The sequence below is a fragment of the Caretta caretta genome, chromosome 12 (assembly GCF_965140235.1).
Source record: "Caretta caretta isolate rCarCar2 chromosome 12, rCarCar1.hap1, whole genome shotgun sequence".
NCBI lineage: Eukaryota > Metazoa > Chordata > Testudines > Cheloniidae > Caretta > Caretta caretta.
Window position 1 is genome coordinate 7147623 of NC_134217.1, and position 23713 is coordinate 7171335.

General features: G+C 46.1%; 2 protein-coding genes across 8 annotated transcripts in view; one reads left to right on the top strand and one right to left on the bottom strand.

Moving 5' to 3' along the window:
* The window catches only part of DRC7 (dynein regulatory complex subunit 7), a 25498-nt gene continuing 1785 nt past the window's right edge, over positions 1–23713 (bottom strand). The window contains exons 2-18 of one of the 3 annotated variants that reach the window (XM_048816639.2): positions 23003–23146; positions 22239–22413; positions 19947–20072; positions 18464–18658; positions 17892–18050; positions 16597–16815; positions 14963–15088; positions 13593–13665; positions 12080–12208; positions 11007–11135; positions 7046–7272; positions 5442–5657; positions 4683–4793; positions 2707–2817; positions 1202–1396; positions 581–720; positions 1–392 (exon numbers count right to left, since the gene is read on the bottom strand). In XM_048816639.2, the coding sequence (XP_048672596.2) occupies positions 299–392; positions 581–720; positions 1202–1396; positions 2707–2817; positions 4683–4793; positions 5442–5657; positions 7046–7272; positions 11007–11135; positions 12080–12208; positions 13593–13665; positions 14963–15088; positions 16597–16815; positions 17892–18050; positions 18464–18658; positions 19947–20072; positions 22239–22413; positions 23003–23130 (2553 nt within the window). In that variant the 5' untranslated portion in view covers positions 23131–23146 and the 3' untranslated portion in view covers positions 1–298. Of the gene's footprint in view, positions 393–580; positions 721–1201; positions 1397–2706; positions 2818–4682; positions 4794–5441; positions 5658–7045; positions 7273–11006; positions 11136–12079; positions 12209–13592; positions 13666–14962; positions 15089–16596; positions 16816–17891; positions 18051–18463; positions 18659–19946; positions 20073–22238; positions 22414–23002; positions 23150–23713 lie in introns of all 3 variants that reach the window. The other 2 variants (XM_048816638.2, XM_048816642.2) reach the window with 2 other exon arrangements.
* Positions 23122–23713, top strand: part of LOC125620655 (uromodulin) — an 18939-nt gene continuing 18347 nt past the window's right edge. For all 5 annotated transcript variants that reach the window (XM_048816644.2, XM_048816645.2, XM_075118318.1 and 2 more), the window contains exon 1: positions 23122–23185. The gene's annotated coding sequence lies outside the window, so the exon portion shown is untranslated. The remainder of the gene's footprint in view (positions 23186–23713) is intronic.

Genomic DNA, 23713 nt, shown 5'->3' on the forward strand with positions numbered 1-23713 from the left:
TAAGCCTCACTAGGAAAACATTTAATGAAAAAAAAAGGGATAAATGAAATGTGTGGAAATGAAGGTACTTCTGCTATTATATCCTCTACACTACAGTGGAGATCCCAGCAGCTCCTAGAGAAAGCTGCAGAGGGGCCCTGGGGGAAATTTGATCAATCAGACCACAAATGGTTCATTAAACACAAGTAGGAAAAAGATGTCACATTTCTCTCCAGTAGCTCGTACGGTTAGCTCAGCCAACTCTGTGCAGGTTTCTGCACTGATTCCCAGTGACTGTTGTGAGGGAACAGGGACTATATCAGACATTAAATTTGAGATACTCAGTCAGGCGAGGATCCTTGCACAATTTCTCTTCCAGTTCTATGTATTTCTGTGGCGCCATCTCTTTGTGCCTAAAATAAGGAGGAAATCAGAGGAAGAAGCTGGATTGTATTAGATGATATTGATATTAAGTGGAATATTTTCAGATTATGAAATTATCAAAAATTGAAATGCAAAGCCCCAGTGAATCTCCATCTGTAGATCTCCCTTAAATCACTCCTGTCAGACTGCCACACATACATTAAATACTTATTATTACCTATTAAGCCGTATCTCCAGAATGCGGATACGGAACATGGCATCAGAGCAGTAGGTTAGGTAGGCATCCTCATCCTCCAAGGTCATAGAGAGCTGGTTTTGCTGGTACCACTGTTGTTTCTTCTGCAACTCCTGTGTCTCCTGATGGGAAGAAGGAAGAATCAGGGTATTAGAGAGAGAGAGATACAGAAGTAGCGTATCAAGATTAAAGGAACCAAAGGAAAGAAAAAAGAACAAAGAAGAAGAAATGTAATAAGTCAGAAGCAATAAATGAGATTAGGGCATAGAAAAAGTAAGCAAAATATGGAAAGCAAGGGAAGGAGAGAGAAACGTAGAAGCGTTGCCTCCTGGGAGATAGGAGACATTGCGGGTCAAATTCTGCTCTGATATAAGCTGGAACAAATCTACTGAATTTGGTCCTAGGGCTATCTGCCCTTTGGTCTCCTTGGGTAAAGACAGAGAAACATGAGGGCATATATACTGCCTCCTCCTAGACAGAGATGTTGGAGGAGTGTTGCTTTTTCACTTGCTGTAAAATGAAGAGAGAACCCCACATGTTTCCCAGTCCCAAAGCAAAAGAGACCAAGCCAAAGGAGTGGACAAAGAGAAAGTGGGTGAGAACCTTCTCAAAGCGAGCTTGGATGAGGTTGGCCTTGTCAATGAGATGGTGCTTGAAATCATTCAGGCAATCTTCCTTGAGGCGTAGGGCTTGCCACTTGGACATCTTCTCTGTGCTTCCCATTTGAATCAGGAAGGGTGCCAGGTAATCTAGGTCCTGTTCCACTTGTCGCTGTCTCTCTTCTAGCATCAGACGCTCCTGGAGGGTAAGGGTAAGAAGAATTATGCCCCAAACATCCCTGTATAGGGCACTACCATAACAAAGGACAGACTAGCTGTGCCCCCACTGCCAGGGACATGACATAACTCACGAAGATTTGACCAGAGGTGCTTGCTTTTCACCAGCTGTTTCTTGTACCAACCATTTCCCACATAAAGCCCCAATCTGATTATTATTCTGTTTCCTAGTTTTTGGCTGTGCTTTTCAACAACTCTCCCCATTCTCCTAGAATACAAAGCTTGTCCCATACATGAAATGTCATCTCCTCTGGTGTGAGAAGCGCCCCACAAGGTACACTGTCATTCTGGGTTTGAAGTGGCTCAGGGTGGAGGGATGTGTTACATTTGAAACCTTTCTGAGCGATGTTCACCTGGTTGAACTGGCTGACAAATGTTTGCTTCTGGACTGCTTGTCTCAATTTTCTGTTCAGTCCATAGGTGCTTGACACTTAAAATCTAGTATCTCTTTTTATTACCTTTCTCATCAGGAGAGCACCTACAGTATTGTTCTTGGAATTTATTATTACAGTTTTGCCCAATACAAAATCCATACCAAAGAAACGTCTTGTAGAGAACTGGAATTTGTAAGCAAGCCACGTAACAACCTCAGATAGCTAGACTGGAATATCCTTACTTTTGTCCAGAAAACTCATATGGGTATTAATTCTTCAAGAGATATCCTGGGCCAAAATCAATATTGTTGTTATAAACAGGACTAAGAATGGTGGAACCATCTATTCCAAACCTGGTACTCAGGGAAGATGTTGCTATTTTCCCCAACAAAATGAACCCTGGCTATGGAGCAGATTTGGATACAATTATCAAACTCCTCACCCAGCTCCAACTATAATTAGTTTTATCATTATTAATTATTTTATTTATTTTATTACACAAAATAAAGTGTCGTTTTTTTTGGACATGATTCTTCCAGAAAGTCATAGGCACAAGGAGCTAGACCTTCAACTAATATAAATTGTTTTAGCTCCATTGAAGTCAATGGAGGTATGCCGATTTACACCAGCCAAAGATCTCACACAGGGAGTTTTAATGGTATAAGAATGGGCTCTGGAGATAGTCCCTGAGAAGGGAAGAATTTGAGCTGGATTTTTTTGGCCACTGGTAATGAACTCTGAATCCAATATTGATAAAAAAAACTTGAACTGGATCTTGCTGATCCACTCAAACAGAGTAGGTTTATCCCATGGTTCTTACTAAAACCTGCCTTTAATACAAGAGGTAGAAGGTGGGATGAAAAATTGTGTTAGTTTGTTATTAGACACCGCTGCCTACCATTGTCTCTCGCTGTTGTTTGCTCTTTTCATTCCTCTCTGTATCATACATGGAAACTGTCAGTTTGCTGGCTGCTGCTTCTTCCTCCCGGATCTTGAGAATTTCTAGCACCTTCAGTGAAATCAGAAAATGAAAGACCCCCTGACATTTCCTCAAAGTATGAAGCCCTCCACTTGGTTTGTCTGCTTAAAAGAACATATGCAAGGGTCTTTGTGCAAGGACTGTAGTATGAGCTTGTATACTATTAGCTGGGGAGCAGCATGTATGTATTCAATGCTGAGGATATATCAGTGTGACCAAAAGAAAATAATTTTCTCAGAATACTAATAACAAGAACTTTATGTTGTTCTACGATTTTCTACAGACTCTTTGATAGAATTATCAAATCTATTCACTCTTTTGGAGTCCAAACTCCCCATTGGCTCTAAAAATTGCAATGTTCGCTTTAAGAAAAGGAGGACTTGTGGCACCTTAGAGACTAACAAATTTATCTGAGCATAAGCTTTCGTGAGCTACAGCTCACTTCATTGAATGCATCTGATGTAGCTCATGAAAGCTTATGGTCAAATAAATTTGTTAGTCTCTAAGGTGCCACAAGTCCTCCTTTTCTTTTTGCGGATACAGACTAACACGGCTGCTACTCTGAAACCTGTCATAATGTTAGCTTTGGCATATTATATCTCACCAATATAACCATAGGCTAGCCTGCTGATGTGTCAAGACTGAAAGAGTCCAAAAAGTCATTTGCTGGAAACCAGGTTATACCCTTCACTGTTCTGCAATATGTACTACTACAATCCATTTTATCTTAATAATTATTGTTAATACCTTGCATTTTCACAGCACCTATTATCCAAGGGTCATACGCCCCTTTACAAATATTTAATTAAAGAAGCCCCATATTTTAAAGATATGGAAACTGAGGCACTAGGGTCTTAAGTGACTTGTTCAAGGATACACAGCACGTCATTGGAAGAGCTGGTTTTAGAACCCAGATATCTTGATTCCCAGTCTAACCTCTAGACTTACTGCCTCTCCTGGTCTCCCTCACTCTTTCCTCCTCTCCTATTTCCTTTTGTTCTAAAAAATGTGGTAATACCACTGCAATCCTAAGAAAAAATCTAGTTGTGTTATATATAGAATAAACAATGTGTAAAATGTGAACAATAGGGTTGTAGTTTCATTGAGGTATTCTGATGACATTATGAACCGTGGGAATGAAAGATGGGTGTCCAAAACCCACTAATGGAATTATAGATCCATAACCCATGGACCTTACCCTAGTATTTTGGTGGCCCTCTACTTTGCCACCAGGCTGGCTCCACAATCCTCTTCATTCCCTAACCAACTGCTATAGGGCTTTCATCACAGCAGCTTTCTCACCTTCAGATTCAGTGACCTTCTCTTCACATGCTGGAATGGCTGTGCTCAGTCAATCCTCTCCAATCAGTGCCATGGGAATGGATTTTGCTACATGCGGTTGCAATGTGTTACTCATTGCAATCCATCTATTTTAAGGTAATTCTTCCCTACAGATAACACAGTGATGGGCACCTAGATAGTATGGCCATGGGTACCTTAGAAGTGCTTAGTAACTAGATTTTAATCAATCCAACTTCTTGAGCTCTCTCTTCTTCCCTGCTGTGGTCAGCAGCCAAATGGTAGATGCGCTGCTAGATATCCCAGTATGTACCCTTTCTGTGCAGATTCTTGCTCTTAGATTATCCCCTTCCCCTAGAATGTAGAACAAGAACTGAGGATGGTTCTTCATAAACATTCCAAAGAATGATTTCCACAGAACAAAGGCAAGTCATGATTTGTATATTCTGGGGTGTGGACCAGCATTGTGTCATTAGAACTTTGATCACTGTTTAGTTACTAGATAATATTTGGCATAACATGAAGAGATGGTAAGTTGAACCTGGCACCAGACTCCTATCAGACTTTGACATTAGCAAGCAGATTTCCCCCATCACCTCTGTTTCAGACTCCCAGACTTGATGCCTCAACTGCTTTTCTTCTTCCATTAGCTTCAGCATCATTTCATACAGATGGAGCAGCTTCTTGTTTTTCACAGAAGACCCCACCTAAAAACAAAAACACCAGTGTTGGATGGCAGGAGTCTTCCAGACACGTGGGACCAGATCCTCAGCTGGTATAAATTGGCATAGTTCCACTGACTTCAATAGAGCCATACTGATTTACACCATCTGAGAATCTGGCCCATGGTTAACAGTTAATTTAGCCCTATCTAGGTTTTGAATCTAACACTTCACTGAGCCAGAAAGTGTATTGTTCACCTCTTTGCTGCTGCTGCTGTGTGGCTAGAAACAGTCTTCTGCACACTTGAGGTCACAGTTACAGTCTGCGTGCTCTTTTCAACGCGACAAAAAATTACAACCTTTTTAAAAAGCATTCAGTTTGCAGAAAAAACCCTGAACTTGGGCAAACTAATGGATGGGAGAGTTTAGGACAGATGGCAACGTCACATAGCAAGTCCATGGCAGAAATGGAGAGGGAACCCAAGTGGGTATTCCTGACTTCTTGTCCCCTGCTTTAATCGCTCCCCTGAGAGAGAAATGCAGAGAGATTTCAGCTTTCCTTTCATGAGCTGTCAGCTTTGAGCCTCAGAACTACAGAAATTGGGTCTCCCCAAATCTCAGTTAGTCTTCCAGCTTCTCTTTGTGTCCTTTTGAGCTAAAAAACTCCAAATCATTGTCATACTCTCTCTGTACCTGATAGCTGATGCACATGTCTGAGGTCATGATGACCTTGTTTCCCTTATTATCCACATCCTTCCATTTGATGAACTCCTTCTTTGAGGCAGTGATGTAATCGTCCTTGCAATGATACGTCAGCATAATCCGCCCCTCCAAGATCATAAAGATGCGCTCTGCTACATCTTCATCAGCTGGCTTTTCTGGGTTCCTATGGAACTGCTCCTTGATTTGCTAGGGAGGGTCGGGAAAAGAGAGATAAACCAGTCAGAATCGAACATATGGCCTAGAAAAATGACAAGGTTTGTGGGGATTTGGATGAAACAGGTGGGAGACAGAGATCCCAGGTGAAAATTGGGCCCCACTCCAAATTCAAGGTCTCTCTATAACATGATAAAGGTTTGGAAGAAGGAACTATGTTCAGACTAGGACTGTGATGCTATCACTCAATGCTAGGATCAGGGTCCTACTGTTCTCGCCTGTGACTACAGTGTGACGGAGAAGGAGCAGAGTCAGAGCTGCTTGGTGCAACAAGCAGAGTTGCTGCTTATTGAAGCAGATTATACCCCTCAAGCACAAGACCAGAGTTGCACCATCCACTCCATGAGGCATTATGCCTTGGAGAGACCCAGTGCCTCCCAGAGCTCCCCACATGCAGGGGGGGAAAGGATGCAACCTCCCCCTTTGAGCACCTGTCCAAGAACCAGCCATGCTCTGGCCCTATATTAACAGGTGGGACGTGTGATCCATGCTTCAGGGGGTCAGATGTGGGTGTGCCCCCTCCCCCATTATCAGATTTGATTTTGGGGACTGGCAGGGAGATGGAGGCTCAGTATGGGGAGCACAGGGTTCACCCAACTGAAAGAGCTGACTTCAGCAGAGGATGGAAGGACTATGTCATGGAATGCCAAGTGAAGGAGAGGGTGCACTGGAGCGGACACCCCAGATACAGATCTCATGCATCTCCGTCTTACAAGCTCTCTGCCCCAGGGAAACAAGGCAGGACCATGGTCCTAGCAGCAAAGGCTGGTTTCGAGGTCTTATTGTGATAAGCAGTACCAGCTATTTTGGAGAGGGTCATTATTATGGCTCTAATTCAAGAAAGCACTGAAACACATGCTTAACTTTAAGTACATGCTTAATATCCTTCAATGGATTGGGATGCTTTCCTGAATTAGGGCTTCTATGACTCCCTGCTACTGACATGGTGCAAATCAGAGTCCTGGTCTTCTTATGCAGAGCTATAGACACATTTCATAATGAAACCCCAAACCTGGCTAGTGTGGGGCTTGAACATGGAAACAAGACCAGTGGAGTATTTTGGGGTCCTTGTGAACATTTTTTGTCCAAACTCATAGCTAAATCTTTTGTCTGGCACAAATTTTCAAAGACTTAGTATCATTTTGGTTGCTCAATGGAATTGGTCAATTGGAGTTGCTCATGACAATTGGTCACATGGTGGGGTTTCTGGGTCAGACTAGCCCATATGCAAGGCTCATTTCTCTCGTTTGGAGTTTTGCCTTGGCTATGCCAAGTGAAAATGAATCTGAACCTTCACCCAAAACGGTATGTTCCATACAGCTCTAATATTGGTAATGCCCAATATTTCCCTCTTCTTGTACCACTATGGGCCGGGCGTTCAATTCAGTATTAATGAGGACCATCTGTGCTCTTTTTGTTCTTCTGCCAAACTCTGTGTGCCGGTAGTGCAGGAAATCTGACCGCCCTTCAAAGTATTCCGTCATCTCTTTGGCATTTTCAACCCGTTTCTGAAGGCCATCTACTCGCGTCTCGCTGTAAAACTCCATGGTGCGCTCAGTCTCCGGCTCCATCGTCTTGTAGCTGTGCGCTAGGAAAGCCAGAGGTGCTGTGTAAATCTTAAACTGTAAGAATGACAGCGATGATGAATACAGACTTGCAAAATATTACTAGGCGTGAGCAAGTAGCATCTCTCGTGACAAGATTTGCTTTGTGATTGCCCCACCAGCCACCATACAGCCTGAATGTCCCATGCACCTGTACAGGAGAATGTGAAGCGCTCTATACTTTTCTGCACCAGCATGCTGTGGAAAGCAGCATTGAAGGACAGCAGCATCCACAGGGCCACTGCATCCTCCCACTCATCTGGGCTGGGAGTAGGTGGAGCCTTGATTTTACCCCTGGAGGCCTCCATGTGTGCGGCTGCCTTGGAGGTACATGCTGCACTAGGTTTATGGCTGATACAGGGTATGTCTGTCCCAGAGCAGGGGAAAACTAGGAGGCAAATTGTGACTTTGAGATTTGTCTAAACAGGATAGTTCTACCAGTTAAACCAGTATAATTATGCTGGTGTAGTTAAACCAATAGTTAGATGGGTATAACTCCCATGTCACTGTTTTCAGGTTAGCTAAAACCCCTTCCAAACCAACATAAAGTAAACTGGGGTGGGGGGAAGCTATTCTTATACTGGAATGTGTGTCCACATAGCGAGTTCCATCAGAATAGCTATATTGGTTTAAATTCACCCCTTGGTTTATATTGGTATAACTTCCACATTTAAACAAGCCCCGAGTAACAATCTGGTTCCTGATCTGCCCCGGGACAGGGCAACAATGCAAAACTGTCCCACATGGGGCTTGTGGCAAAGCCACAACTGATCCCGTAGTGAGAGGTGGAGGAGTAAAGCTTGCGCATGAGCTGATAAATTTTCATTGGTTTTGTAAAGCTGTAATAACACTTGGCATGTTTACAGGACCTTTTATCCAAAAAGACTTAAGAGCTCTTTGCAAACATTAAATAAACCTCCAGCCAAGCATTCAGAGGAAACATAGGAAACTCTATTATGAACCCACACTCTAGTTCTGAGAGTGCTGGGTTGTAGCCCATGCTGATCCCACATAACACCAGAGATGTAAATACCATTTAAAAAGTTAACCATTTAAACTAGGGCTGTCGATTAATCACAGTTAACTCATGCAATTAACTCAAAAAAATTAATTGCAATTAAAAAATTAATCACAGTTAATTGCAGCTTTAATTGCACTGTTAAACAATAAAATACCAATTGAAATTTATTAAATATTTTGGATGTTTTTCTACATTTTCATATATTGTACCTGTGTTGTAATTGAAATCAAAGTGTATATTATTTTTGATTACAAATATTTGCACTATAAAAATGATAAAAGAAATAGTATTTTTCCATTCACCTCATACAAGTACTGCTGTGCAATCTCCTTGTCATGAAAGTGCAACTTACAAATGTAAAATTTTTTTGTTAAATAACTGCACTCAAAAAAACACCCACCCAATGTAAAACTTTAGAGCCTACAAGATCAATCAGTCCTACTTCTTGTTCAGCCAATTGCTAAGACAAACAAGTTTGTTTACATTTACAGGAGATAATGCTGTCCACTTGTTATTTACAGTGTCATCAGAAAGTGAGAATAGGCATTCGCATGGGACTTTTGTAGACAGTATTGCAAGGTATTTACGTGCCAGATATGCTAAACCTTCGTATGCTCCTTCATGCTCTGGCCACCATTCCAGAGGACGTGACTCCATGCTGATGACGCTTGTTAAAACAATAATGCATTAATTAAATTTGTGACTGAACTCCTTAGGGGAGAATTGTACGTCTCCTGCTCTGTTTTACCCACATTCTGCCCTATATTTCATGTTCTAACAGTCTCAGATGATGACCCAGCACATGTTGTTCATTTTAGAGCACTTTCATTGCAGATTTGACAAAACACAAAGAAGGTACCAATGTGAGATTTCTAAAGATAGTTACAGCACTCAGCCCAAGGTTTAAGAATCTGAAGTGCCTTACAAAACCTGAGAGGAACGAGGTGTGGCGCATGCTTTCCGAAGTCTTAAAAGAACAACACTCAGATGTGGAAACTACAGAACCCGAACCACCAAAAAAGAAAATCAACCTTCTGCTGGTGGCATCTGACTCAGATAATGAAAATTAACATGTGTCGGTCTGCACCGCTTTGGACTGTTATCAAGCAGAACCCATCATCAGCATAGACGCATGTCCTCTGGAATGGTGGGTGAAGCATGAAGGGACATATGAATCTTTAGCGCATCTGGCATGTAAATATCTTGCAACCCCGGCTACAACAGTGCCATGAGAATGCCTGTTCTCATTTCAGGTGACACTGTAAACAGAAGCAGGCAGCATTATCCCCTGCAAATGTAAACAAACTTGTTTGAGTGATTGGCTTGATCAAGAAGTAGGACTAAGTGGACTTGCAGGCTCTAAAATTTTACATTGTTTTATTTTTGAATGCAGTTTTTTTTGTACATAATTCTGCATTTGTAAGTTCAACTTTCATGATAAAGAGAGTGCACTACAGTACTTGTATTAGGTGAATTGAAAAAATACTGTTTCTTTTTTTTACAGTGCAAATACTTGTAATAAAAAAATAATACAAAGTGAGCTCTGTACACTTTGTATTCTGTGTTGTAATTGAAATCGATATATTTGAAAAAGTAGAAAACATCCAAAATATTTAAATAAATGGTATTCTATGATTGTTTACCAGTGCGATTAATCTTGCAATTAATCGCAATTGATTTTTTTAAATTGCTTGACAGCCCTAGCTTAAACGATTAAATATATTTCGTTTAAACGGTTAACCAGCTGGGGCCGATCCAGACGGCGTGGCTGGGGCTCCAGTGGCTGAGGCTGCTCCAGCTGGGTGGGGTGGCTGGGGTCACTCTGGCCGGGCAGCACTTCTCCGGTCAAGCGGCACGGCTCGGGCTGCTCCAGCTGGTGCGAGGCCATTTGGGTCGGCAGGCTGGCCAGCACGGGGTTGTTGGGGCCAGCTGGCAGGCCCAGAGGTTAATCGTTAAGGCATATTAACCAGTAAAACTAATGCTTAGGGGTTAACCAGTTAACATTTTACATCCCTACGTAACACTGTGCTGGCAGGGCTCTGGGATCAGCTCTGACTGTGAGGGGAGAGTTATTTCTGTTAAAACCTTCTTGGGTGAGATCTTTGTCCCTGCTCTGATCCCTTTATGCCAGGTAAAAAGGCTGGAGCAGCATAAAGGAGCTCAGTTCTGCCTAGGGAAGGATTCTCCCCAGTTTGGAGCTGCAGAAGACAACCCAGGCTGCCTTCTGAGCACCCCTTCATACTCCTTGATGTAAGGATGTGCTGGGGGCGGGAGGGGCATTTCAGAGGTGAGATTGCCACATGCAATGCTGTAGAGATTTCAGGTAGCACTGTGGCCCATAGGAGAACTGGAGGAGGCTGCTATATCTTAGGCCCCCAGGTCTGTCTAAGTTACATTGGGGACCTCTCCAGACCCAGGATACCCCAGGACTGGGAAGGTGCACACCTTAGCACCCCTTCCCCTGGGTTGCAAGTTGTGAATTTCACCTCTTCAGTTTCTTGCATGGTAACTAGTGCTTACAAAGGCTCTAGAATGAAGCCTTGAACCTTGCCTGGTGGAGGATTTCTTTTGTTGCTGAACCAGGTGACTGTGTCCAGTAGTTTATAGTCCCATGATTGGCCTTTTGGCCAAACCTAGGAGGAACTGTCACTGGGTTGCAGAGAGTACACAGCTGTGGATGGGTCTGAGCTTGTGTACCTTTGAGGCCTTGGATGTGTCCCGGGCTGAAGTACTCCGTTGTCACCTCTGTTTTTTTGTTCATTTGTCTCATGTTCATCATGTCCTCTCTATTTTCGAACCAGCCCTTCACCTCCAGCACTCTGACACCTAGAACGAGAAAAACCCCATGGCACAACCATGTGGCCCCTTGAAAATCCTAGACTTCAGACCTTCCCTGGTGATGGTAACACAGGAGGTAGGGGAGAGAAAATTAGGCGACTTGTGCTAAAGGAGAATGCTGGGGAAAGGAGGTCGTTTGTCCAGTTAGGGGCTTACACCCTACTTCCTGGACCAACTGCTGATAGACATGACTTAGAAATAAAGAAAGGTCTTTAGTTAAGCATAGCACACGCTGTCCCCTGCACTTCCACAGCGATTGAGCTGCGTGAGTCCCCTTCGCATCCATGGAAGACGGGGTGATCAGTTAGCGCTATACCGCTGTTTCTCAACAGGAGAAAACTAAAGGCAACTCCTGCTCACAATTCAGGACTTGATCCTGAGAGGCGCTGAGCGCTCTCGCCCGGTCCTGCAAAGCAGTTAAGCAGGTGCTTAATGTCAAGCAGGGAAGTGGAAAGGATCACTAACCTGCTTTAAGCAACGCACATGCTTAAGTGCTTTGTTGGATCAGGCCAAACTGCTCCGGGCCTGGATGGATCACGCCGTCAAACAGCACGGTGACTGCACTACTTGTGACCCATGGTGCTTCCCAAACCTGACAAAGCCCTTGAGAGTAGCTCTGAATCAGACCCAAAGGTACAAAAGGGATCAGTGATACCGACCAGCATTGCAGTTACAGCTTAGGATAGATTTATAGGCTCCAGTAAGAGTCCCCAGCCGTGCTGGAAGTTTTAGGGTTTGTAGGGGAGCGAACAGGGCAGCGTGAAGAAGGGGTTGTGGGAGCGGAAGAGGAGAAGCAAGAAGTGTGAAAGGAGGGGGAGAAGGGATGGGAGATACAATGGCACCTCTCTATCCTATTCTTTCCCCCTCCATTGCACCCCACCCCATTGTGTATCGTCTCAGTGGACTCGTGCTGATCATTCATCTCCCCTTACATTCCGGGTCCTCATAGACGGTGAGGCGTTTGACCAGCCCATTGCTGTTCAGGTAGGGTGCCCATTTCTCCAGCTTTGCGCTCTTGTACTGGATCACCTTCTTCCCTTGGGGACAGCGGGTCTCAAATTCTGCAGAGGGCAAGGAGAAGGATTTAGCCGCAAGAGCTGAGAACACAGGAGCAGAGTTGCTTGTGTTTAACAGCTGCTGCCAACACTAAAAGGAATTCACATGGGGGAAATAAAGGATGCAAGAGGAATGATTTGTTCCTCTGTCACATTCAGCTGCCTGAGAATATATTACTGGGCAGAGGGAACATTGTTCCTGATACTCTCCGTGGCTGCAGGAAGGTGATGCACTTTCAGAGGGGAGGAGGAGGAGCCAATCTGGTGGGGTACTTAGCCCCCTCTGCTGACTTCAGTGAATGTTGAGAGCACATAGGAGCTCACAGGACTGGGCCTGATCCAACTGTCTCTGGGAGCTGGATCGGGTCTTTAATTTCCATAGTCATGACATACTGCAATGGATTGGTATTATCCTTTAACCTCCGTGTATCTTCTACTAGTGATAATTAAATTAAATTAGAAAAGAAAGACACAGCCCTGGGGGTGCGGATGCCAGAGGGGATTAGCAATGGGATGAGGAACCTTTCACTTCTCTATGACTGGTTAGACTATGGGCAGTACCTTCTGAATTACCTCCTGAATTTCCCATTTACAAATCAGTTACCTAGGGGCTGCTCTTGAATAAAGTTCTTACTAAATATAAGAGGTTTTCCTCTTATAGCATCCCCTGTCCAAGGATCGCAAAGTACATGAAAGAATTAAGCTTCAAAACACTCCTGTGAAGTAGGCTATTCATTCTATTTTACAGATAGGGAAACCGAGGCACAGAAAAGTTAAGGGACTTGCCTGAAGTCACACAGTAAGTCAATGGTAAAACTAGGAATAGAACCTAGATCCCCTTACTCCCAAACCTGGGCTTTAACCACTAGACACATATAATGATTAATAACACTTTGTACTGCTATAGCACATACATGATAATGCATCAATTGCAATGAACATGCGTAATGCCAGGAAAGAGATCCTCAGAGGCAGAATTCACCCAGCTAGCAGGCAAAGGAAGAAAACAGGTCCTATGTCCATAGTGGGAGCAGAGGTTCCCAATTTAGGATGAGATAGTAGGTTCTGGGAGAATCCATGGGCACAAAACACAGCTGTGTAATTAAATAATAATGAAAAGGAGTACTTGTGGACCTTAGAGACTAACAAATTTATTTGTCTCTAAGGTGCCACAAGTCCTCCTTTTCTTTTTGCGAATACAGACTAACACGGCTGCTACTCTGAAACCTGTAAATAATAATGGATATCCTAATTATTGTGTATCTTGATTTATTGCTATTTCATTGCTTGACTTTGTCCAGTATGTTACAATAAAGGTTCATTGCAATACACAAAATTGTATCTATTGCCATCAGAAAAATATAAAACATGGTAAAGGAAGAACAAATACCTTTCCGAGATATTTGAATCAGGTCCACCCAGGATGGTGGCATGTCAAAACCTTTCTCCTCCTCCTCCTTATCCTATCAAGACAGAGCAGGGGTTTCCATGAGGTGGCCAATGCCCTGAGTGGAGCTGGTCGTACTCTCCTGCCATGGCAGGAAGCACATTTGTCTCTGGAAATACTTGTTATGTTAGCCTGTGGTTCATGCAGGTTATACACATTCCCAGGTGACGCAGCCGTACTGTAAGGGACGGTTTATTTGAGCCATACACTCTGCTGAGGATACAGTCGTGCACCAAAGTATGGTTTATACAGTCCTAGTTCCAAGAGACACACGAGATATTTATGCATGTGAGTATTTGCATCCAAAAGCTCACACCAAAAATTCGTACAGGTTGTTTAGTCAGTAAAATCTCAGAGCCGGTGGGACATTTCTGACCCTATAATTTTGCAGAGTGGGTGTTATTTTATGCTTCAGAACTAATTGCTCTTGGATTTTTCCACTGGAACTGCATGGCTGTTCCATTTAAAGAAACTCTGCTATGTTCACTCCATCCAGAAGTCCCTCACACATTGCCACAAGCAGAGCCCAGCCATGGCCTAAAGGACTCCACTTGCTTTGGGTTTAAGATCATGCTGACCGTGGAGACGCTTAGGTCTGATTGAATATGGCAGTGCTCGTTAGAACCAATGACTTGCTTGTTTATTTTGTATAATCTGAGAAAGGCACTCACAGACCATGGTGATGGGCATGGTATAAACCAATTAGATAAAGGGAGAGACTGTGTTGATGTCATCCCTACGCTATCACACTGTGTCCTTCATACTAAGATGTTGTTCCTCTCAACACACAGTATTTTCTTTTGTGAATGGTATAAGAGCACATGCGTTATTTCCAGGCCTCCCATTGCCATGTTCCACCAGCCCCAGGGAGAGGAGAAGCAGGTAGAAGGGGTCCTGAAAAGTTATACATTTGAATTTGATTTTTAAAAAGCAGTTATATCCTGGGCAGGCTTGTGCCCTTCAGGGCACGTGGGCCTTGAACATGGGTCCCGTCCATCAGGTCTCCCAGCAATCAAAGCTTGGCAGGCGCTGTCCCGTAGCAGATCAGTGACCACTTAGGATGCCACTGTGCTGCAAATCATGGTCACAGGGAATTACACAGTAACAGCAGTGCTTGAATTCAGATCCTCCTGCTCCAAAAAACGCATCCCTTGAGCTGAAGGAGAATGTCTACTAGCCCTATAGGATTGAGGCAGTGAAGTACCTCTGATTCTATCCAGCAGAGGGCAAAGGCACACATAGGCGTAAGTCCAGTTCATTACAACATCACTCCCCTCTATCAAGAAGCGCTCCTAGAAACATAGGAAACTTACGAAATCATCCAAATCCTCATCAGCTAACTCCTCTTCTTCCTCCTCTGGGAGCAACAGAAGGGGCTTGTCGGTCCCCAGCAGCATGAACTCCCACCGCACTGGGTCCCCGAGGTCAAAGGTGAGATCCTAAGCAGGACAGAAGAACCAGGGTTGGCCACAAAGGTGTCTTCAGCTTACGATGCTAATACCAAGAGACATATGACCTGCCACGGAGCACTCAGCTGCATGCTACTCCCGCTCAGCAGCAGACATTCAGAACCTGTCGGTACCATGTGGAGTTCTAAGGATTTTAGTGGGGCATTAAATCCATCCTTAGTGAGGGACTTATTGAATTCCTTTGGGGAGGAGCCACTGGACCCAAGACTCGAGTGAAGACGGGGGACAACTAAGGAATAACAGGTCTGGGAGTGGGAGTCATAGGTTCAAAACTAAGGATCTAGGGGGGGACACTGAGCAGAGAACCCCAGACATAGGCGCCGACTCCATGGGTGCTCCGGGGCTGGAGCACCCACAGGGAAAAATTGGTGGGTGCTCTGCACCCACTGGAAGCTCCCCGCCACCTCACCTCTGCCTCCGCTCTGCTCCGCCTCCACCCCTGAGCGCGCCCCTGGGTCCTGCTTCTCCCCCCCTCCCTCCCAGCGCTTGCGCCGCGAAACAGCTGTTCCGCGCGGCAAGCCTGGGAGGGAAGGGGGAGGAGGGGGAACGCAGTGCTCTTGGGGGAGGAGGCGGGGCCGGGGCAGGGATTTGGGGAGGGATCCAATAGGGGCAGGGAGAGGCGGAGTTGGGGTGGGGCCAGAGGTGGGGGGGGCACGAGCACCCACCAGCACCAAAAAAAGTTGGTGCCTGTGACCCCAAACAGCACCCACTGCTCCTCAAAGCTGTTTAGGGAGCCAGCGGACTCCATCCAGTGGAAATCTGCCCAGACTCATGAGACCAGGGAGGAACGGAAATAGGCCCCACAGTTGCAGAGTACCTCCCCATCCAACATCCTCCTCCTGGTATTGTCCATGGCCACTTTGGCAGCTTGTCAGAAGCCCAAGGGCTGCACCTCTTCACTAAAGGCCCTGGATGCAGTTCAACACTGCACCGGTGCAGGGACTGAGTGGAAGCAGCTTGGGGTTCCTGGTGTCAACTGGAGTATTCCCAAGGGCTGCTCTAACTTATGCACTGGCTGTCATGGCCCCACAGCTTTGCTGCAGCTGGGGAATAGCGAGGGTGTAGAAACACCTTTGCCACGTCTCCTCCCATCCCAGTCTATCCCTGACGTGCCCCTGGAATCCCCCCTGTACGGGGCCCTTGTTGAGGGAGGGGGCACGCAGCCAGCTTTGCCGGCTGGGGATATTCCCAGCGGATGGGCAGCAATAGTGGCTTTACGTTGCTGTAGCCGGTGGGATGTGCCTGCAAAGTGATCAAAGAGCATTGCTGAACTGGGCCCAGGCTTACACCCTGGCTCAGACGCTGGCGTAGAGGGCAGCTGCTCTGACTTCTGGTCCTAAAGCCAGTGTAAGCAGAGCTAAGGGGGCGGGATGGCAAGTGAAAGGTGGGCAGCCACATGGGTCTCCATTTTCCCCATGCCACCGAATCCAACTGCTCGCTCTCCCGCAGGGCAGGAACCATTCAAACGGGAGAGTTACCTTGCAGCCATTCCAGCAATCCTGCATGTTGACCCAGTAGTTCTTGTGGTTCCAGATGCTTTCGATACCGAGGAAATGGTCGTCGGAGGTGCTGTAGCTGTGTGCTGTGAAGGGATCAATGAAGAAGCTCTCCGGCACCTCCCGCTTCCCCGACAACACCAGAACCCAGGCGTGGACACGTAACCCGTACAAAGGGTCCGGCGTTGGCTTTTCTGCTTCCTGCAGTACAGAGTAATGATCAGAAGGTATAATCCAACACAACAACAATTGTGCTTGGTCATTCTCTGGTACTGTTCTGCCATGGCTCTCCAGGTGCCACACTGATTAATGAAACCTCACGGCCCCAGCTGTGAAGTAGGTAAGTATCATTAGCCCCGTGCTATAGTAGGGAAATTGAGGCACCGAGCGGGGAAATAGTATGTACCCAAGGTCACTCAGTGGGTCACGGAAAGAACCAGCAATGGAACCAGAAGTTCTGGCCACAGTCCCTCTTTATATCAGCTGGAATTCTTCCCAGTTAATCAACTTGCTAAATGCCAGGCCACTATTTACTGTTATGGGTACCAAGGTGGCACTGAGCCAGGGACAGAGCGTGAACCCGGGAATCAGGGACTCCTCCAACCCAGATCCTCAATGGATGAAAATCAGGAAAGCTTCCCAGAAGTCAATGGAGCTAGGCTAATTTACACCAGCTGAGGATCTAGCCCCTGGCTTTTGTTCCCCGTTCTGCCACTCTGCGTGTGCCCCTTTGCAAGTGGCTTAGGGTCAAATTTTCAAAAGCAGCCACCATTTTTGCCTGCCTTGGTTTTGGGTTGTCCAACTTGAGATGTTTAGGGCCTGATTTCCAGCGGCTCTGAGCCTCCACTATTACTTCCAGTAGATGTCAATGGAAACTGCAGGTGTTCATCATCTCAAAAAATCAGTGGATACTTTTTGAAAATCTAGGGCCCAATGGCACCGTGCCTCAGTTTCCCCATTCACACATCGGGGCTAATATTACTATCTGTCTTGGAGGGGGTTGTGAAGATTAACTTAATATCTGAAAATCTTAGAGATGTAAGGGATTGTATATTGACGCATATTACAGGGCTACCTCATGCTGTCTTTCCCCAGGCTAAATGCTCGCTGACAAACACAGTGACTTACCGGCCCACTGAAGACAGTGGAGGCTGAGGGTATCTCACAGACCAATGATGCGAGGTGGCTAGCAACTTGATGAGTCGGTCACTAGCTGTGTCAGGGATCTTGCTGCTGAGACTTCGGAGTAAGATGGAGACACATGAACATTTACTCACCATGACCCTTTCCTCTTCCTCCTTCTGCTTCTTCTTCTGTGCGGCTTTAATATCGGCTTCCTTCTTGGACACCTGCTGGAGCTCAAACTTGCTGCGCAGGTCCCGTGGGGGCTTGACTGCGTACTTCTTGGCCTTCTCCTTCACGGGCTCTTTCAGGACCTGCAACCACAAGAGCAGAGGGCTATGGAGCCTTATTTAACCCAAAAGGGATCTAACGGAGCCCACTGGACACGGCAGATCACAGACACCCCTTGGTGCTCAGCTCCCTTAACATTCTGTGGTTTAGTACTTCGTGGATCTGGGGTTCAGTAAACATTGAGAGCCCAAACAGGCTTCTTCAGTGGAAGAGTGACATGGAAAAGAACTCAGCAGATCACCCAGGCGTAGAGAAGACCAGTTACATGGACACTGCCTTTGGTTCAGATCATTTACACTGGAGCCCCCATTCGGAACCAGAGCGTGTTAAACAGAACGCAGTCACAGACTATGGGAGGCCAGTCACATTCAGCATGCCTGGCCCGTCTCACTGCATTGTGGCTGACTCGCCTGAACCAGTGAGCTGGGCTCCTCACCTTCTTTGACTTCTCCAGCAGTGGGCACACCTCCCTGGTCTCGTCCATCATGCAGATCTCCCGGGTGGCATAACCGTTCACACAGTAGGCATCGTAGCCCGCACCGATCAGCAGGGAGCACAGTAGCACGCTGAAGCCAAAGCAATTTCCCCTTTGGTACTTCAGGATTGTGGTCGGGGAGGGAAGGTAACTGGGCTTTAAAGAGCAAACACGTTTCCTTGCTTAAAGTCTTATTCCCGTCATCTTGGTCTGTTTACCTCCACCCTCGAATCCCCTCCTTCTCCAGAAACAAAGCACAGGCTCTCAGACACACTGAGATTCTCTGGGCCAAACACTGCAGAACTACAATGGGACTCACACATAAATAGCTGAGGAGAGAACGGAGCCCTCTGGCTCACATGCTTTCCCTGTTAGCGTATTCCCTGTATCTATCGTCCCTGCACGTGAAATAACTCTGCCTGAGTTCACTGTTTCCCCAGAATTCTCTCCTTTGTAGATTCCTTTGCTAGGAAGCCATGTGGGCTAATGGATGGAGTAGAAGGCTGGCAGCCAGGAGACCTGGAGTCTAATCCCAACTTTGACACTTGCTGTGTAACCTTGGGCAAGTCACTTCACCCGTATGTGCCTCGGTTTCCCCATACATTAAATGGAGAGCATGATGCTTTCTATGAGATCTGTCAATGCAAGGAGCTAGAGAAGTGTCTGGATTTGATTTTTGAATCCCACACCAATTTGAACAACTTAAAGCCGCTCTTCAGCAAGTATAAATCAGCGTAGCTCCATTGCTCCGTGGGGCTACACTGATCCCCACCAGCTAAGGATCTGATCCATCATCTCTAACCATGTTACCAGTCCCTCTCTTCACTCTGCAAGCCTCTGTCAGGGCACCTCAAAGTCTTCTGTGGAGCTGAGAACATCCCATCAAGTGCCTCATAACAGGTCACCAAGACCTACCAGGTTCTGTCCCTGTATATGCTACTCCTCTCCAAGGCAAGCAGCCTCCCAGTCCTTGGAAGGGAAGCCTGATACTTTAGCATGCAATGAGCCACCAGCTGATCTCCGTTGTACACGCCCACTTCAATGGAGCAACTCTGGTTTTACATGGCTGGGGGTAAGACCAGGATCAGGCCCAGTAGGCTAGATGGAGGCTTGTGTGCACGGTGCATATTAGTTTGGGAAGCCCAGAGTCTCCACTCAGCAGTTGGGAAATGATCCTGCCTGTAACATGGGCATATGCCCAAATAATGCACATGACAGGACTCACTGAAGTCAATGGGAGATTTGCCTGAGTAGGAGGGAGAAAGAGTTCTTAACAGGCCCTCCTGGGGAAGGAGTTCCTGGGGGGGGGTCAAAGGGCAAGATTCTTCATAGCCCCATAACCGGTGTGATACCCTGATGAGAAACCCATTACTGTTAATGATGTGGGACTCCCAATGCGCCAAGGGGGGCAACTGGAAGACTCAAAGGAAGTGCCACGTCTTACCGGCGTGATGGGCGATGAGAGGGGCTCCATGGTGAGATAGTCAGAGACGAACTGGGCACAGCCATCCCAATTGTACAGCTCCGGGTAAGGCTGCAGGGTCGGGCGCACTGTGGTGCTCACAAATTTCTGCAGCAAGAGGGTGTCGGTTAGCAGATACGCGGTGGGGAAGCCATCAGAAGCGGCATGTAGAGCAGGTGACAGGGAGGGACTCCGGGGCCAGCTGGCCAGAGCTAGTGGCCAACTCCTCTCTCAAATGCAGCAAGCGTTTGATCAACCTTCTTGCTGTATTACTGACTCTTTCTGAGATGAAATACAGTGGGCAGAGAAGCCATCTCACTACGGCTTCTGAAATATGTCTCTGTCTGTCTCCCGCCTTTGTCACTTCTTGGCTGGACTACAGCAAGGGGCTAGACCTGGCCATGAAACCTTCAGCACTGAGGTAACTGCAACTAGGACAGAGCGCTGCAGCACCCGACCACAGGAGGACTGAGCACACCCAGCGCCCAGGGCAGTCAATGGGAGTTAGTTCAAGATGCCCATTGCAGGATTGGGCCCTTCCCTGCTACCTTCTAATCTCAGGGAAGCCTCACATCTATTGCTACACATCTGGCAGCAGCGGGGCATAGGAGGCTTGGATGTTTCCAGCTTCCACAGGTTGCGCCTGGCATGTTGTCAGTAAAAATTCTGAACACTGGATCTGCCCAAGCTGAGCTGCAGAACTGGATGCTAGCTCTGCAGCTCAGGCCTGTCCCCACAATGGGCCCAGACAGGACCCCATATTTCAACACCCAACATCTGGAGAGGTTCAGCCTAAGATCCAAATCTGGATCTAAACTTTGTGCCTCAGACCTCGCTCGAGTGCTGAGTAGATTGTGGGGTCTTCAGAGTTGATCTCTTAGACTCAGGTATTTCTTTTAATTTGAGTCACTTCTTTTTTCTGTTCCCCAAATGTACTGTATGCTGAGTGTACAGTCAGTGCGATGGGTATACAGGCGGTGTGTATAACTGCTGTGTCAAGTGTGCGGTTGGTATGGTGGAACTACAACTGGTAGGATCATAGAATCATAGAATCATAGAATATCAGGGTTGGAAGGGACCCCAGAAGGTCATCTAGTCCAACCCCCTGCTCGAAGCAGGACCAATTCCCAGTTAAATCATCCCAGCCAGGGCTTTGTCAAGCCTGACCTTAAAAACCTCTAAGGAAGGAGATTTTACCACCTCCCTAGGTAACGCATTCCAGTGTTTCACCACCCTCTTAGTGAAAAAGTTTTTCCTAATATCCAATCTAAATCTCCCCCACTGCAACTTGAGACCATTACTCCTCGTTCTGTCATCTGCTACCATTGAGAACAGTCTAGAGCCATCCTCTTTGGAACCCCCTTTCAGGTAGTTGAAAGCAGCTATCAAATCCCCCCTCATTCTTCTCTTCTGCAGGCTAAACAATCCCAGCTCCTTCAGCCTCTCCTCATAACTCATGTGTTCTAGACCCCTAATCATTTTTGTTGCCCTTCGCTGGACTCTCTCCAATTTATCCACATCCTTCTTGAAGTGTGGGGCCCAAAACTGGACACAGTACTCCAGATGAGGCCTCACCAATGTCGAATAGAGGGGAACGATCACATCCCTCGATCTGCTCGCTATGCCCCTACTTATACATCCCAAAATGCCATTGGCCTTCCTGGCAACAAGGGCACACTGCTGACTCATATCCAGCCTCTCGTCCACTGTCACCCCTAGGTCCTTTTCCGCAGAACTGCTGCCTAGCCATTCGGTCCCTAGTCTGTAGCTGTGCATTGGATTCTTCCATCCTAAGTGCAGGACCCTGCACTTATCCTTATTGAACCTCATCAGATTTCTTTTGGCCCAATCCTCCAATTTGTCTAGGTCCTTCTGTATCCTATCCCTGCCCTCCAGCGTATCTACCACTCCTCCCAGTTTAGTATCATCCGCAAACCCTAACCCTAACCCTAACCCTAATGATGGATGGGTGTATAACTGGAGTGCTCGGTGCATACCTGGGCACTGAATGTACAATTGGTGGGTTTTCAGCACTGGTTGTGTCTATTGCAAGGGAGCACATGGGACTGGCCCTTGGACAATTCTACGGCTAAAATATGTTTGCAGTAAAAAATACATGCAAACGAATAAAAAGATAATCAACATAGAAAGAAAGAAAGAAAGAAAGAAAGAAAGAAAGATATGACTGTGCAGAATTGCACATAGTCCATATCATATGCTATCAAAGGAAAGCAAACCCAGATTGTCCCCAGCTGTCTCCAGATGTTCCTTTACCTCCACTCCACACTCATTTAATGGGTGGAGAAAGAGTGGCTGGCGATCTGGGCAGAGATGCGCATACTGTCGATGGAAATTGTCAGCTAGTTGAAGCAGCATCTGCTCCTTGGCAGAATTCGTCTTGTAGGAGGCTGGTAACTGGGAGGTGTCAATGGAATTCCAGTCAAATTCACTTCATGCGGTAGGAGGAGACAAACAGAGACGGATAATGAAATAGTGAGATTCAGATGGGTTAATCCTGTCTGAAGAAACACTAGGGTCTCTCTTCTATTATTTCCCAGCAGAATTGGTGCAAATTAAATAACTTTGAAAGCGCACAATTCAAACCTGGAGGGCATGAAGCACGACTAAGCTGTTCCCAGTGATGGCAAGTGAGCTGCACAGCCCCGTGGGCCTGTAAGTATCTTCCTATGATATCTGTAAAGCTGATCCACATCATGAAAAATGCAAATTAGAGAGCCAGTTAGAGCGCGGCTTGTGCCATGAAGCCTGAGGGTTTAGCTCCCTTCCAAAACACCTGGTTTTTTTTAGTCCTTACTCTGATAACTCTGGAAATTCCCATTATCCATATAAATGTACTTTTTTTTTAAATCATGCTGAGCAATTGGCCTTGGTGCTGTCTTGTGGTATGGAGTTCCACAAACTAGCTGTGCATTGGTGAGAATAGATCTCATCTTAGCTGTTTCAGAAATGCAGTCTGTCATGTATTCTTGTCTATCTGTCTGCCTTTCTCTCTCTCACACACACACATTCCTACTTACGGTACAACATTTGGGATATGGACTTTGATCCTTGACAGCTTCTCTTCCAGGTCTTGGAGTTCATTACTAATCACAAGGACTTTCTTTTCTTCTTCCTCCTGTTCCCCATTCTCTCTCAGGACCTCCATCCTGCTCCCTCATGGGCTGCTGGGAGAGAAGCATCACATGGGTTATTTTAAAAGGGTAAGAAATGGCAAGAGAGAAACATTTTTATTGTCTGCCTACAGATTCAATTGGAATGAGGAAAGCAGAGTTGGCTGGGGGTGGGATTCCTTCTTAGGGCAAAATGTGGTTTAGGGCATGATTTTAATCCATATTGGGTCTGCTGACTACTATTAGTGTGAGATGTGGCTGGGGGAGTGGGGAAACAGAAGGGCTGCTGCTTCTTTGATGGATTAGAAACACAGGAACTGCAGAACTGACCCATGATCCATCTAGTCTGGTATCCCATCTCCAGCAATGGCCAGCAGTAAGCAGTTATGGAATCACCTGCCCTTAGGGGAATTTCTTCCTGACCTCCTTGAGTTAGAACTTGGTTGGTGCCATGAAGCATGAAGGTTTAGATCCCTTCCAAAACACCTAGTCATTTTAATCCTTACTACGACAACTCTGGAGGGTCCCACTATCCATATAAATGTCCACTCTTTTTTTTTTTTTGAATCCTGCTAAACAATTGGCCTTGGTGCTGTCTTGTAGCATGGAGTTCCACAA